Source organism: Chanodichthys erythropterus, chromosome 15 (assembly GCF_024489055.1).
Source record: "Chanodichthys erythropterus isolate Z2021 chromosome 15, ASM2448905v1, whole genome shotgun sequence".
Taxonomy (NCBI): Eukaryota; Metazoa; Chordata; class Actinopteri; order Cypriniformes; family Xenocyprididae; genus Chanodichthys; species Chanodichthys erythropterus.
The window spans coordinates 3,812,681-3,827,505 of NC_090235.1; the positions used below are offsets into that span (position 1 = coordinate 3,812,681).

Genomic DNA, 14,825 nt, shown 5'->3' on the forward strand with positions numbered 1-14,825 from the left:
GGAGGCTCAAGAGGAGCGAGTACGCTTCCGATTCAGCGGGTTATTTACTTCGGAATTCGGATGGACCCAGTAAAGTAATAATAACAACAATTTCGAGTACCTCAGAGATTCCGCACGAGGCATCGAGCCGTTCTGTGAACGTAAACAGAAGTTTAACTGTACTGTTTTTGATTTTTGAGTAAGAAACGAAGTGAGTAAGTTGAGGTAAGCGCTCTTACCTGTTGTTATTGTGTGTCTTTAGCCGTTAAGCCATTAGTATGCAAACAAACAAACAACATTTTTTATACAGGGATTGTTTTTAAAATGATAAAGTAAAAGTACGGCAGGCTGAAGTAGTGTGTTAACTACCTCGCACTTTTAGTACATATAAGGGCAGAATACTGCCACACTAAGTTAAATAACTTTTTGTAACCGTACGTAAGTTAGTTTCCTTCAGTTTTTTGGCTATCTAACAGACTTTATGTGTACATGATGATCTTTCAGGACTGTGCTGCATAACCACAAGTAAAAACAAGCAGGACCATATGAAACTTCCGCCAGAAAATGGCTACGCCGGCTGTAGTTTCCACGGATGGAGCGAGCTCCAGTAAGAGAGCATTTTATTTCCTCTAAGCTGTTTATGGCAACTTAATGTAAAGTACATGAAGCTGTCTTACTGTGCTCTTGCTTCAAAGAATGATCTCACGTATAGTAAATCAGTCTTGTCGTTTCCTATAGTAAGAAATGTGTAGTTAGGTGCTTTATTGAGCACATGTGGAAACAATCACCACTGTATGCTATTGTTTTTTTTTTTAGTTTCATTTTCTTTATTTACTAAAACCTAGATTGTGAAGTTTGTGTGCTGGCAGGGTTCAGTACACTTCTTCTTCTTTTTTTTGCCCAGTTTGTCACACATGATGATTTTATAGTGCATGACATTTGCAAATATCCAATAGCTCTTATAGTAGCATTAGGCAGCACAGCCACAGATATAATATAAATGTGTATTACATTGTTCAGACAAGTGGTGTATGCTTTCTATCAAAATGAGATTGAAAATGGACTGTTAAAGAAGCTCCGTTTCAATATTTCTTTAGTGATAGTACAATTAGAAAGTTTTATTTTTTTGTTTCTTTAATCACTGTTGTCACTCTTCAGATGTCTTTATTTTGAAGGTTATTCCATCAGAAAGGTACATGCATGTGTGTGAAAGCACATATTTGCACATGATTTCTGATTTGAATATGTTGTAGACAGTCTGTAGTAGGACCATGACTGCTTGGGTTGTGCTCGTCTTTATTTTAATCGTAGTGCCACCACACACTCAGCTGGTGAGATTGGGTTACAGTGTTTTCTTGGAAGAACAAAGGAATTGAAACCCAGGTGTCTTTGCATGCTGCATGTTTACACTCATAGTTGTGGTTGACAACACATTTTAACTCTGTGTGAACCACTTTTTTTGCATTAGCATTTTTTTTTTTTTTTTGCATTTTATTTGTAGTGTAGTTTTACCACACAGAAGCAAGTTATCATAACTTCAATGCCAGGTTTGGCTGCAAAGTGCAAAGTGTCTCATGCTTCACATACTTGAAGTATGAGTTTTGCATTTTTGCTTGGCAAGAATCTTAATTATAATGTGCCTAGCTGCAAACCATAAATGCACCATACTTCCTAATGGCTTTTTTTTGTGGCTTTTTTCATAATTAATTTTTTCCCCCTATCATATAGGTATTCCTGGAAATCGAAAGATGGCTTCTTCGGAGGTAATTATATGCTTCTTTTTCTGCTTTAATAGTTTCACATTCATGTTTCAGTTTTTTGTGGTTGTTATTATGAATTGGCAAATTTATTTATGGCTCTTCTAGGGTTGTCACAGTACCAAAATTCCAGTAGCCAGTACCAATACCAGTAAAATTTCACGGTTCTCTGTACCAATTTAGGTACCATATAGTAAAACTGATGGAACTTATTTACTATTTTATTAAATTATGAGTTTATTATTTATTGCTATTATAATTAAATACATTTAACCAGCATGTAGTCTTCAAATGTTTATAAGTAAACATTGTTTATAAAAAGATCAAGTGAAAAATTTGTAATAAAATGAAGGACAAAGAAACGCATACATACACAAAATAAGGTCTATTGGTTTGCATTTACACTCTATTTCAGAATAATAATGTCTGTTGCTATGGTTATAGAGCTGTCAATCATTGCAGTTTCAGATTAAATTGGGCATTTGAATACAGTTGTAAATCCAGAAAATTTTCAGTGTACTGAGCAGCATGAAAAACAAAAGGTGTCAGTCACTTAGGCTACGTTCAGTGCCTGCTCACTGAGATCTACACTCCTGCTATAATCAAAAAAGCTGTCTACACTGCACAATGAATCTCTACATCATGTTTACACTTTGTTGCTAATAATTGAAAGAGTCACAAGCGTGCAGACCTCAAAAGTGCATGGTGAACGAAAACTCTGGTGTTTTGAGCAGTTTTAAGTGGATTCTGACTAACTTAAACACTTCTTATTGGCCATTGCGTTCATGTGCTCAACAGATATGTCTGTGATTGGCTACAATGCTCAACGCTTCAAAAACATGTTGTAAATAGAAACATTTGATGCTCTTTACAGAGCGGTTACACAGATACACACAGAGCATTTGAAAGCAGACCTCTATCACAGGTGCCGAATATACTCAGTACTAGCTGTACTGTAGAAACGCTGATATTGTATCATCACATTTTTAAAATTTCAATACCAACTTGGTACCAACGTACCAGTACTTTTGACAACCCTACTCTATACTGTAACTGTTTTCCTAATCGGTGTTAGCAGATGTTTCACTTTTGTCCATAATGTGAATTAGCCACTCTGCCCTCTTCTTTTGTTGTAAATCTGCACAGCTCTTGAGGCAGCTGTTGATTCACTTCCATTAATGTGCATGCTATACTACTTATTTTACTGTTTTATTACTCATTTATACATTAAACTATTTGAAACTTGTATAAAATCACAAATTTAAATGCATTTAAACCTTTTTAAAATATTAAGTATTTTGAAAATAATATTAAAATATTTTTCATGTCTAACAGCCATTGTTCAGAAAAAAAGTACAAAGTGATGTAAACGTCATTAGCATTTGCTGAAAAAGTTCCTTTGTCATAAATAAATTATTAATGCTTTAAATATAAATGAATGTATGGTTTGAAGTTGAAACATTTGATTCAAAGTTGTTGTCTGACGTGTTTGAGCAATCATTATCTTTCAGGGTCTGAGCATCTCGAGTTCATCCCAGACAAACAAAAAGACCTTGGGTCACAGAGGAATTGACCCCACTGGAGAGACCACGTATAAAAAGGTTCGAGCTGTAGATTTCCAGTGTCTGTTAGAGATAGGACCAGATCAGAATCAGCAGTTCAACTTCCAATCTCAGTTTTTATGAAGCACATTCCAGAATCTGTCAGATCTGCTTGCAACTCGAGGTTATTATTGTGTTATCTGTTGTTAGTGGGGCATCAGTAAAATGATAAAACCCAGTACATTTTATGGGCATGTACATACTGATAAAACTAGCATGCCTTGTGTTATTGCTCCTCCCTTTCAGTTTTATAAAATCATATGCATCATCTTGTATTTTTCTGTACTAAGGCCCATTCTAAATATAAAAGAATAGCAGAGTCCACATATAACTATAATAATAATGGCACAGAGAAACAACATCATTGGAATCACTTTCAGAAATTTTTTTTCAGCTGATAAATGGTAAAAACTTTGTAGTTATCGTTCTTGATGTGAACGTGCCTTTACACATTAAGATGTTCTTATTCTGCTCATTGTGTGCCCTCTGTTGGAAATCTTTAGACCACATCATCTGCTTTGAAAGGTGCCATTCAGCTGGGCATCACACACAGCGTGGGAAGCTTGAGCCAGAAGCCAGAAAGAGATGTGCTCATGCAGGACTTCGAAGTGGTAGAAAGCATCTTCTTTCCCAGGTGGGTCTGTATATCTGTCTGCATAAGAGTAACTATGAGTTGAAGGAACGTTTTGTTTTAGTATTCACACGTTGTGTACTTAAATGTGCTTGGTATTTGTCTTCCTCTCAGTCAAGGCAGTAACTCAACTCCAGGTCATCACCATGGTGACTTCAAGTTTAAAACTTATGCTCCTATTGCATTCCGATACTTCAGAGAGATGTTTGGGATCCGACCTGATGACTACCTGGTAATCTTGTTTGTTCATTAAACAGGATTCACATGGTTTCCTGGAAATATGTGGGAATTTTTAAAATTGTATTTTAGGCCTGTAATAGTCATGGGAATTTTTTATGAGAATCTTTGTGAATAACTAAATAAAAATAAATATTTATCAAATGGAAATTAGTAGCCATTGTGAAGTGGATCTTTTTCAATTAATTGGTCAGAGGTTCACAAATGGTCTGAATGATTCATTATCACACCATTCTGAATCAAAATATTAAAAAAATCCTAATAACTGGAAAAGATCATCTTACATCTAAAAGAGTTGATTTGGTTTTGTCTTGTTCAGTCCAAGTTATTTTTTAAATTTGATTATAGTGTTTTTTATTATTATTTCTATTCTTGCTAGAGTATGTTATGTGCTGTGTATGTGTGTGTTTTCTGCAGTACTCTCTTTGTAATGAACCCCTTATCGAGTTGTCTAACCCTGGAGCGAGCGGGTCTCTCTTCTACGTTTCTAGTGATGATGAATTTATCATTAAGACTGTACAACACAAAGAGGCAGAATTCTTGCAAACACTCCTGCCAGGTTATTTCATGGTAAGTGGGTTTTTTTTTTTGTATTTATTTATTTAAAATGGTTTAATTCTAAAATGCTTTCCAGTTCATTCTTTAGGTATTTGAACATTATAAGCATAGTAGTTGCCTTCATATAATTCACCATTTGTCTTCTAGAACCTGAACCAGAACATGCGTACACTGCTTCCCAAATTCTACGGCCTCTACTGCGTTCAGGCCGAGGGAAAGAACATCCGAATTGTAGTGATGAACAACCTGTTGCCACGCGCTGTACCCATGCACCTTAAATTCGACCTGAAGGGCTCCACACACAAGCGACGTGCTTCGCCGAAAGAAAAGGCCAAGAGTGTGCCCACGTTCAAAGACCTAGACTTTATGCAGGACATGCCTGAGGGCATACTGCTGGAGAGTGACCACTACAACGCCCTCTGTAGGACTATTCAGAGAGACTGTCGGGTAAGAGAGTGTTGGAGACAGAAGTTAAATTTACATTTGGCATACACTTTTTTTTTTTTAATTTTTTTTTTTATTCAGAGCCACTTGCATTGCATTCAAGATATTCATTCTTTCAGTACATGCATTCTCTATGAATCAAACCCATGACCTTGGCGTTGCTAGTGCCATGGTTTACTGGTTGAGCTACAGGAATGATCATTGACACAAACAGCAAGCAATGAGGAAAGATTGTAAGCAAGGACTTTTGGCTACTAAAGCATGTCTACTAAAGGCCAATTTCTAGCCAAGAGTGATAACTGTAAAGACTTTATTATACAGTGTCATTGTTACACGTTACATGTAGTTGCTGTAGTAATAACTAGAAATGATGCATAATTACATGTAATTATCCCTAAACCAAGCCCTCACCCTAACCCTAAACCTATAGTAAGTACATGTAGTTAATTATTATAACTCAGTACTTAAATGTATAATTACACTGTATTACAATATTAGCGTCCACAACAACACACAGTATCGTTCTGTTTATTCTAAGTACGCGCTGCAGTTTTGTCATCTGCCGCTTTAAAGGGTTAGTTCACCCAAATATGAAAATTCTATCATTAATTACTCACCCTCATGTCGCTTCAAACCTGTAAGACCATCGTTCATCTTCAGAACACAAATTAAGATATTTTTGATGAAATCCGTGAGCTATCTGGCCTCCAACAGACAACACAACAACCTCTTTCAAGGCCCAAAAAGGTAGTAAAGACTTTGTTAAAATAGTCCATGTGAGTACAGTGGTTCAACCTTAATGTTATGAAGCGACGAGAATACATTTTGTGCGCGAAAAACAAACAAAAATAACAACTTTATTCAACAATTTCTTCTTTTCCATGTCAGTCTACGCAGTTGACGTAGTAAACACTTCCGAACACCAGCTCAAGATCCAGCAATATTTTCTGCACTTGAGATTATGCTTGGTTTTAAATATATGGCTAGTAATGAATGCGTCTTGCACATTCACGGTAGTTAAATCCATTCTTTAAAAAAACTTATTTGTTTGAAACATTTTACATTTTGAATCTGCTAAATGTGCCTGTCACACTTCCTCTGTATCCTTTTGTCTATAGGTACTACAGAGCTTTAAGATCATGGACTACAGTCTGCTGGTGGGTATCCACAACTTGGACCGGGCAGGTGAAGAGGTGTCTACTGCAGTGCCCGATACCCAGAAAAAGGCACCAGGCCAGAAGCCCCTTTACTGTACAGCCATCGAATCTATTCAAGGGGAGTCCAAGGGCAATACATCACCACAGCCCTACGAAAGGTTAGTGACCTATGGCTGGCACCTTGAAACGGCAAAGCACCAAAAATGGCAAAAGACTGTCTGAATGTGTATGGCTATAGTAACTTTTTAGTGAAAATTTTACACTTTTCAAACGTTTGGGGTCAGTAAGATTTATTAATGATTTTGAAATGGGTCTCTTATGCAAGGTTGCATTTATTTGACCAAATATGCAGTCAAAACATTATTACAATTTAAAATGAACTGTTTTCTATTATTATATATTTTCAAATGTAATTTATTCATGTGATGGTAAAACTAAATTTTCAGCATCCATTATTCTAGTGTTCAGTGTCCAGTGTCATAAGATCTAATATGCTGATTTGGTGCTCAAGAAACATTTTTTTATTGTTAATGTTGAAAACACTTGTGCTGCTTTTTTACTATTTTACTTTTTTTGATAAATACAAATTTCAAAAGAACAGCATTTATTTGAAATAGAAATCTTTTTGAGCATTAATAATTATAAAAAAACAAAACATATATGAGAAAAAATGTAGGTATAGTCACTCAATGTGACACATCCCTAGTTATTGTATTGTTATGATTATTCTTACTGATGAATTATTACTTATTATGCCTGCAGAACTGTTAATGTGCAATATTTGTTCTGTCTCTGCAGCATGGGAGGAATTCCCGCGTTCAGTTCAAAAGGAGAAAGATTGCTGGTTTTCATTGGCATCATTGATATCCTTCAGTCTTATAGGTAGACTATATTTCCACATCTTTTGTGTTTTCTTCATAATAAATTCCATATAAATTGCTTATAACTTTCTGTATTTAGGCTTGTAAAGAAGTTGGAGCACTCATGGAAAGCTCTGCTGCATGATGGGGTATGTCACACCCACCATATCAAACTCTGAATAAAGGGCTGACATTAAAAATACAAATATTTATGTTTTCTCTCTTCTATTTGATGTTGTCCTCTGCAGGACACGGTATCCGTGCACCGGCCAAGTTTCTATGCAGATCGTTTCCAGAAGTTTATGTGCAACACAGTCTTCAAAAAACCTCCATGTAAGTTTGATAGTTACATTGGAACATTTGCAACTACTGCATTAAAGTGCTGATGCATTAAAGACTGTTTTTTCGTTCTTACACTAGTGAAAACCTCTCCCTCAAAGAAAAGTCGTGTGGGACCTGTCTCTGGTGGAAAGAAGTCAAACATTGCAGTATCTGGACAATCACAACAGTCCCTTCCTGTAGCAGCAGAACAAACACAGCCACAACAGACTACAGTGCAACTGTCCAGCAGTGGAGCTCTCAGCCCAGACACTCAAGGAGACAGCGGTATGAGAAAGACATTGAGAGATAAATAAAAATGGGAAGGATAAGCAAGTGTATGTGAGAAAGATAAGAGTCAAGGCTAAAAAATTGTTACCAAAAACATTTTCTTTTGATACTAAATGCCTTAAATGTAAACATTTGAAAAATGAGGCATGAATAAGTCGGCATGAAATGAAAATTCAGAAAATCTGTTTTTTAAATGCGTAATATTGATCTTAGTGTGACCAATTCATCCATACTTGTTTTATTTTTGTAACTTCTTGACCTTGTTATTTTTAATCACTATAACAACAATCATAACTAGCTTAAACTGCTTAAAATCTTAAAATGCAATCAACAACTGATGAATAGAACCAAGTGTCCTGCATTTTTTTTTTTTTTTTCAAATTATTTTTTACATTCAGATGTCAAAATATGGAAGGTCTTTTGATGCTTTCATTTCATCACATTTATTTTAATAGCAACCAATACTGATCTGCAATATTGACCTAACTGATACAGTACTGATATATTGTACATCTCTAATTGTGTTTTTGATGATTGCTTTAGCTTGATAAATGCATAAATTCTCTGATGTGAGATGGTGTTTTAATGGTTTTTAATTTGCTCTATGCAGCACTTGTGGGTCTCGGCTGTGTGGCCATGGTTGAAAAACATTGTTCATTGTCCATGTTATGCTTTGTTTGCAATGCTAGCAGAGATTGCATGATAACTTTGTAGTTCAAAAGTTAAATGCCCTTGTGTGCTGCTAAGAGCAAATGAGAGCTGTAAATGTCTGCCCCCTACAGCACATGCATGAACAATGCCAGTAAAGCCTTTAGGTTTTTGCATTTGAATCAACTGATATTTTAGGCCCTGTTTACACCTGATATTTAGATGTGTTTTGGTTGATCTGATCACAAGTGGCTGATGCAAAATACAGGTGTAAATGGGGTCTAAAACGTTTTGAACTTGTCCACTTTTGACCACTTCCAGAGGTAGCTGTATTCAACCAGATTGCTTTCGTAGTGTAAATGCTCATGTGGTCGAATGTGTTCGAACAGCCATAAAAGAGCACCTATTCTCCGCCTCCAGACTTAAATGCTTAGTTCACCCAAAAATTCGGTCATTAATTAATTATAAATAACAAAAAGTCTCCAATGCAGTTGACGTAGCGAACGCAGTGCAGCGCTTCCGTGTTTACGTCCGACGCTGTACACATGAGCAGCACGAATAATGAGTTGGCATTCGGACATAAAACACAAATGTGCTGCACTGTGCTTACTACGTCAACTGCATTTTTTTCGGTTATCTCTGGTCGCATTCATATGTAAATTGCGTGTGCTTATTTTGTCCTTTAGATCAAAAGATCTGCAAAAAAAAAAAAAAACTCATAAATTTACCAACCCATGAACCCTCCCCTAGAAGAAATTAGGACAGAAGTGGTCGAAAGTGGCAAAAGAGATGGATTAAAACACCAGGTGTAAACTGGTATGTGTCTCCCTTGTCTACTTGTGATCCGATCAACCAAAATGCATCTTAATACCAGGTGTAAACAGGGCCTTAGAGGACCGGATTGAGACATTAATTATCAACATCATCATGAAAAGCATTTTGCAGACAGTTATATTTTTCCTTTTCTCCATCAACTCTGACTAAATCATTATTGACAAAGGAGCACTCACTCTTTTGGCACTTTTCTCTTCAGGTGCTCGTCCTGACCTGCTCCCAAAACAGGTTACTGAAGATGAGATCACGAGTAGCTCAGCTGATACAACCCTGTCAGCAACCTCTCCTGTAAGCTCTCAGCCATCTACAAACACTCCAGCTCTGAGGTATGTGATGTTTAGACAAGATAATTTGATGAAAGATTAAATACTAATAGTAATACTATTCATTGCATTCAATCACGTACACTGATTTCTCACTCTTTTCACGATTATAAATGTGTCTACTGTCTATTGATGCAAGTTCTTGTCATTTCATTTCCAGTCGTAGCAGTATAGCTGCCCAGTCATCAGGCGAAAGTTTGGATATCGAAGTCATTTCACTCAGTGAGATTGTTCCTCAGACAAGCACGTCAGAAGTAAGATACATTTTGTTCTGGGCTACAATCTGTTTCAGTGTAGACTAAACAACAGAGAGCAAATTCTATGAGTAGAACATTTTAAATGTCCTACTACAACAGTGGCTCTCAACTAGTAGGTTGCAAGTTAAATTAAATTCAAGTTTATTTGTATAGTGCTTTTCACCGTACATATTGTTTCAAAGCAGCTATACAGAAAACTCTTGTTTCAGTGTTACAGTTTACAAAGTATTCTGTTATAAGTCAGAGATCAGTGTGTCGAAGTAATGTCCATATGGCAGTGTTACACAGCTTTAATATAATATTATGTACTTAGTTAAAGGTGCAGTAAGCTATTTCTGAGAAAAGCTGTTGAAAGTGCATAGGACCGAGTGGCACACTTGTAGCCAATCAGCAGTAGGGGGAGGAGAGAGAATGAGCAAGAGGGAGATTTGAAGAAAGATTAGAAAGAGACGACTATGAGACGTTACAAAAGAGAAAAGATAAGAGGATCATCACTGGAAAAAAAAAAAAGGGTCACGATCATGAAGTGTATAAATATATATATATATATATATATATATATATATATATATATATATATATAATATATATATATATAATATATATATATATATATATATATATATATATATATATATATATATATATATATATATATATATATATATATAATGTATGTATGTATGTGGAATATAATGATATATATGTGGATTGCTCATTGTGTTCTAAACTGACAGCATGCAGTGAAGCCACCGGAAGTGTTTGAGCGGCCATTTTATGATTCCTTACTGACAGAGGGCATTATTGACTTACAGCCAAAACACTGAATTAAAATCACCCTACTTGCAGCATATCAGCACATAAATAATTTTCAAGATATATGTATGTACATTAATTGATACCTCGAACATTATCTGTAATGTTTACGGTCTTTTAGGGCGAAATAAGCGATATATAGAAATTAAGATGGTTGTCTACTGCACAATGGTGACACAGGTAACTGAACGAACACAACATAGACTTATTTATATACGTAATCATGCAGGAAATATTAAGCATGAACATATCTGATGGATTATTACAGAAATTGATTCAAGCCTCTATTAGGCTACTATGCACTGAAATCCAGGGTTTACCATGCATTTGCTCGGAGCGACAGTAAAAATGCTTGGAAATAAAGCTTCATGCTTCAGTGAAGCATATTATTTTCTGATATATTTTGTTGACCAACATCCACTTCAGACTCTTGGAGATCTTGGAAACGATTAAAAAGCCACAGGTCAGCTCAAATTCTATGGGTTTTTACTAGCATTACAATTTGCATATGTATTAAGTTTTATTTGTATATATCATTGAGCTCATTCATTTAATCCGTGTTTAAGTCATTATCTTCACTGCTTCAAATACGTGCTGTTAATGAAAATAGTTGAATCGTTTACAGTTACTGTACAAATGAAAACAGTAGGCTATTATATAACACAATGTAATTACATAACCACAGATTTCAGAAGAGTCATTGTGACATTTGTAATATAAATGCTGAGGTGTCTCGTCCGTCAGCTGATCTAAACAAATAACTATTGAAATGTTTAGGACATTTATTTGCATTGTAAGAATGTACAGGGAGACTTCAGACATAAAGATGCTGACTCGTTAGGTAATGTTTTCTTAAATTATTAAAATCATATGATTTCCCATTAATTCAATAGAATGTGAGGGAACACTAGGCAAAATCAATATGGCTATGGCGTATGCTTATAATCAGCCAAGAACTTTAGGAACCCCATTAATATTAGAAAAGCTTTCCAGTGCTGGAGACCTAAGTGGGAAGGCTTGAAACGGTCGCCAAGGTTACGTTGTTTCTGAGTAACATTTGTTTTATTGGTCTGTGCTGCTGGCCACTAATAACAAACTCTCGCTTATATATATATATATATATATACTACGGGGCTTTTGAATTCTTGAATCTGATTGGTTGATGAATGTTCTAATGTGTGCAGTTATTTCCAGCGAAACGCACGGCTAACCCCTTAGCATTCCTGTAAAATTTGCCTAAAATTCCTAAAAAAGGCATAACCAAAGTAAATTGCATGCTGTTTTTGAACCATGTGGAGTATATGCATGGTTTTGGTCTCTTTTGAAGGGTGTGTACCGCGCACTGTACAGTGGAATGCTAACAGGCTAAAGTAGTTCCAGGCAGGTCTTGACCGCATTACAGTTCCATATCATGTGTTTGCTTGGATTGATTTCAGATATCAACAGTGTTCAACACTGATTCTCAGAAATCGCTTACTGCACCTTTTAATGTAATGTATTCAGATAAGCAGACACACTGAACATGTTAGGCAGCAATTACAACTTCTGGGATAATACTTGATAGTTTTGTATGTCAAACATCTTGTTCAGCCTGTCATATTAATAAGTTTGCATATTGTTCAGGTTATGCATGGTAATGTTAATACATTTTAATATTTGATTTTACAGCATTTTTGTTAGTATTAGTAAGATGACCATTTTGCTATAATGTGTTGCCACTTGACAGCCAATATAAAAACAGAATTGAAACTATTTGAGAACCGCTGCTCTACCATGCCAACAAATAATGTTGTGAAATGAAAGGATTTCTCTATTGTCAGAGTGCATGAACGTCTACAAATTCACAATGTGATTAAAATGTGATCTTTGTGTCATTTAATAGCCCTTGTGTGTTGGTAACAGGATATGAGAACTGCCTCATACAAAGTATGCTGGATTACTTGACTCAGTCATTCTACCGTATTGTAAAAGTTTTATTTTTTCTTTCTTTTGCTGTTGCAGTGAAAGACGATGGATGAACAGGACAAAATAAAGCCCTCAAGGACAAAGATTTACTCCCTCTTAAGGGTTTCAGAACAGGATGCAAAATAAAAACATGAAAGTAAGATGGAGTTGCTGTAAACACCCAGGGAAGTGGAAACCGGAGAATCTGGATTACAAAAAAGAGAATTGCACGTTCATAAAACTTCAGGATGACGATTTCCCCCCCCATTTTTTTATAAATATATATATTTTTGGATGTCAATACATCCAATATTGCTGCTAAGAAATGGAACCAAAAGAAAGATGCCACTGGAGTACCTCAACAGTGTGATACCACTGTTCTCAAACGGAGACATAAAAGCAGTTCCATTTATACAAGAACTTCCAGATGTTCACAGCAGAAGTACAGTGATGAGAATCTTGCATCATGTGACTGGCTCTTGGAGAACAAACTGGTCTTTTGAGGACCTCTGTGAGTGTTTTGTAGTGGACTTCAATTGACCATGCATCTTTTTTTTCATCTTAGTTTGCCAAGGAGACCAATCTGCTGGAGTTACATTGCTAAGGAAAGAAAGGAAATCTGGTTAATTGTGAGACCTTTTTAAAGACATTTTAGGAATATGGCATGACTATCTACCAAAAAAAAAAAAAAAAAAAAGAGTTTGAGTCAATCCAGATCAGGTTGCCTGAACAATCACGTAACAAGACACTTTTACAAAACTTTGAATCTGTAAAATGGGTTCGATTTTGGTTTTAGAAATGGATTCAAATGCAGTACTGTGATGTTGTATTGGATATTTAAACGTGCCTTAATCACACGAGTTATTTTACCTTGTCATTAACAGGAAACCTTTCACTGTATGTGATGCCTGCAAGTGGATTGTGCTGAACTGCATGGTCACCTATACAAAAACACAGTATATACAGTATCTCTCTCAAATAACAGTCACGTGTGACTGACCTATTTACATAATTTAAAACATTTTTGGAGTTAGTTTGGATATTTATATACTTTTGCAAAAGCAAACAAGACAAAAGATCACTTTTGTAACATTGAAATATACCACATATAAAAGACCTAATTCAGTATTTCAGCTTGCAGGACTTTTTTTTTGTGTAGCATTGATTTTAAAATGGCAGTTTTTAGGGCACAATAAGACAGACCTGGCAGAACAGCTACTGTAAAACAAAATAATATATATAGTATCTGCACTGTCTTGAATGTCTTCTAATGAAATGTAGTTTACATATACTGTATAGAATAGGATCTTCTCTTAAGGCCTCAGTTTTATGGAGAGAATTGAAATCAAACTAAACTAAATCCCGAACAAAAGATTTTCTTTTCATCATGTTTATGAATGTGTATGCTAATCAGTCAGCCTGAAGAGACATTGGTAATGAAGATGCATATATTATGAGATATGGATAGGTTGAGTAAGGGAACATTGCTGGATCTTTTTCTGTGACAATTTTGTATAACCAACATAAACATTCCTGTACAAAGTCATATTTATTTGTATGTTTGCATGTAATTTATTTCTTTATCTCAAGTTCCAAAGTGTCTATTGTGGCAAGGTATGTAAATTGACACCTGGTGGCTGTGTAAATTTGTTTGGGCAGGTGAATGCATTTTTACTGTACACTCACGATCTGGGATTCCTGTGCAATTGCTGTGTGCTCTGAAAATGCTGCCTTCATCCTTATTGTTTTATCAAACTGAGAATTGTCTTAAGTAGCTTTAATTTAAAATATTTCTCTTACAACGACATTCGTGTATTACTGCTCTTTGTCAGAGGTTGAGACATTTTTGGAGTGGAAAATATTGCAACATTTCATGCTGTGTACAGATTAATGAAATAAACACTGAAAAACACAGAAAAAAAAAGGAAAATGAATTAACTTCCTGTGGTATGTTTTATAAAAGATGATATCTTCAAGCCTGTTAAAGGCATGGTATGTTTTGTGGTTTACATCTACATTTAATTTCATGTTGTTCCAAACCTGTAAGACTTATTTCTGTGAAAACAAAAGAGATTCTAGACTAGTCTGTCAAAAAAAAAAAAAAAAAAATGCATTGAAAGTGAATAGAAACTGAGGATGTTAGTCCTTAACATTTTGCCTTTTCCTTAAA

At 35.4% G+C, this 14,825-nt stretch overlaps 1 protein-coding gene across 2 annotated transcripts; it reads left to right on the plus strand.

Annotated features, from left to right (window-relative positions):
- pip5k1aa (phosphatidylinositol-4-phosphate 5-kinase, type I, alpha, a) lies at nucleotides 1-14,574 on the plus strand. Of its 2 annotated transcripts, none has more exons than XM_067411994.1 (16): nucleotides 1-204; nucleotides 484-586; nucleotides 1,708-1,742; nucleotides 3,248-3,337; nucleotides 3,841-3,971; nucleotides 4,083-4,200; nucleotides 4,623-4,775; nucleotides 4,911-5,210; nucleotides 6,326-6,522; nucleotides 7,163-7,246; nucleotides 7,325-7,373; nucleotides 7,473-7,557; nucleotides 7,645-7,830; nucleotides 9,515-9,641; nucleotides 9,799-9,892; nucleotides 12,713-14,574. In XM_067411994.1, the coding sequence occupies exons 2-16, from the start codon at nucleotides 544-546 to the stop codon at nucleotides 12,713-12,715; spliced, it is 1,695 nt and encodes a 564-aa protein (XP_067268095.1). In that variant the 5' UTR covers nucleotides 1-204; nucleotides 484-543; the 3' UTR covers nucleotides 12,716-14,574. The 2 variants fall into 2 exon arrangements, with proteins under 2 accessions (XP_067268095.1, XP_067268096.1); XM_067411995.1 differs by having other exon boundaries at nucleotides 1-190.
- The last annotated feature ends 251 nt before the right edge of the window (nucleotides 14,575-14,825 follow it).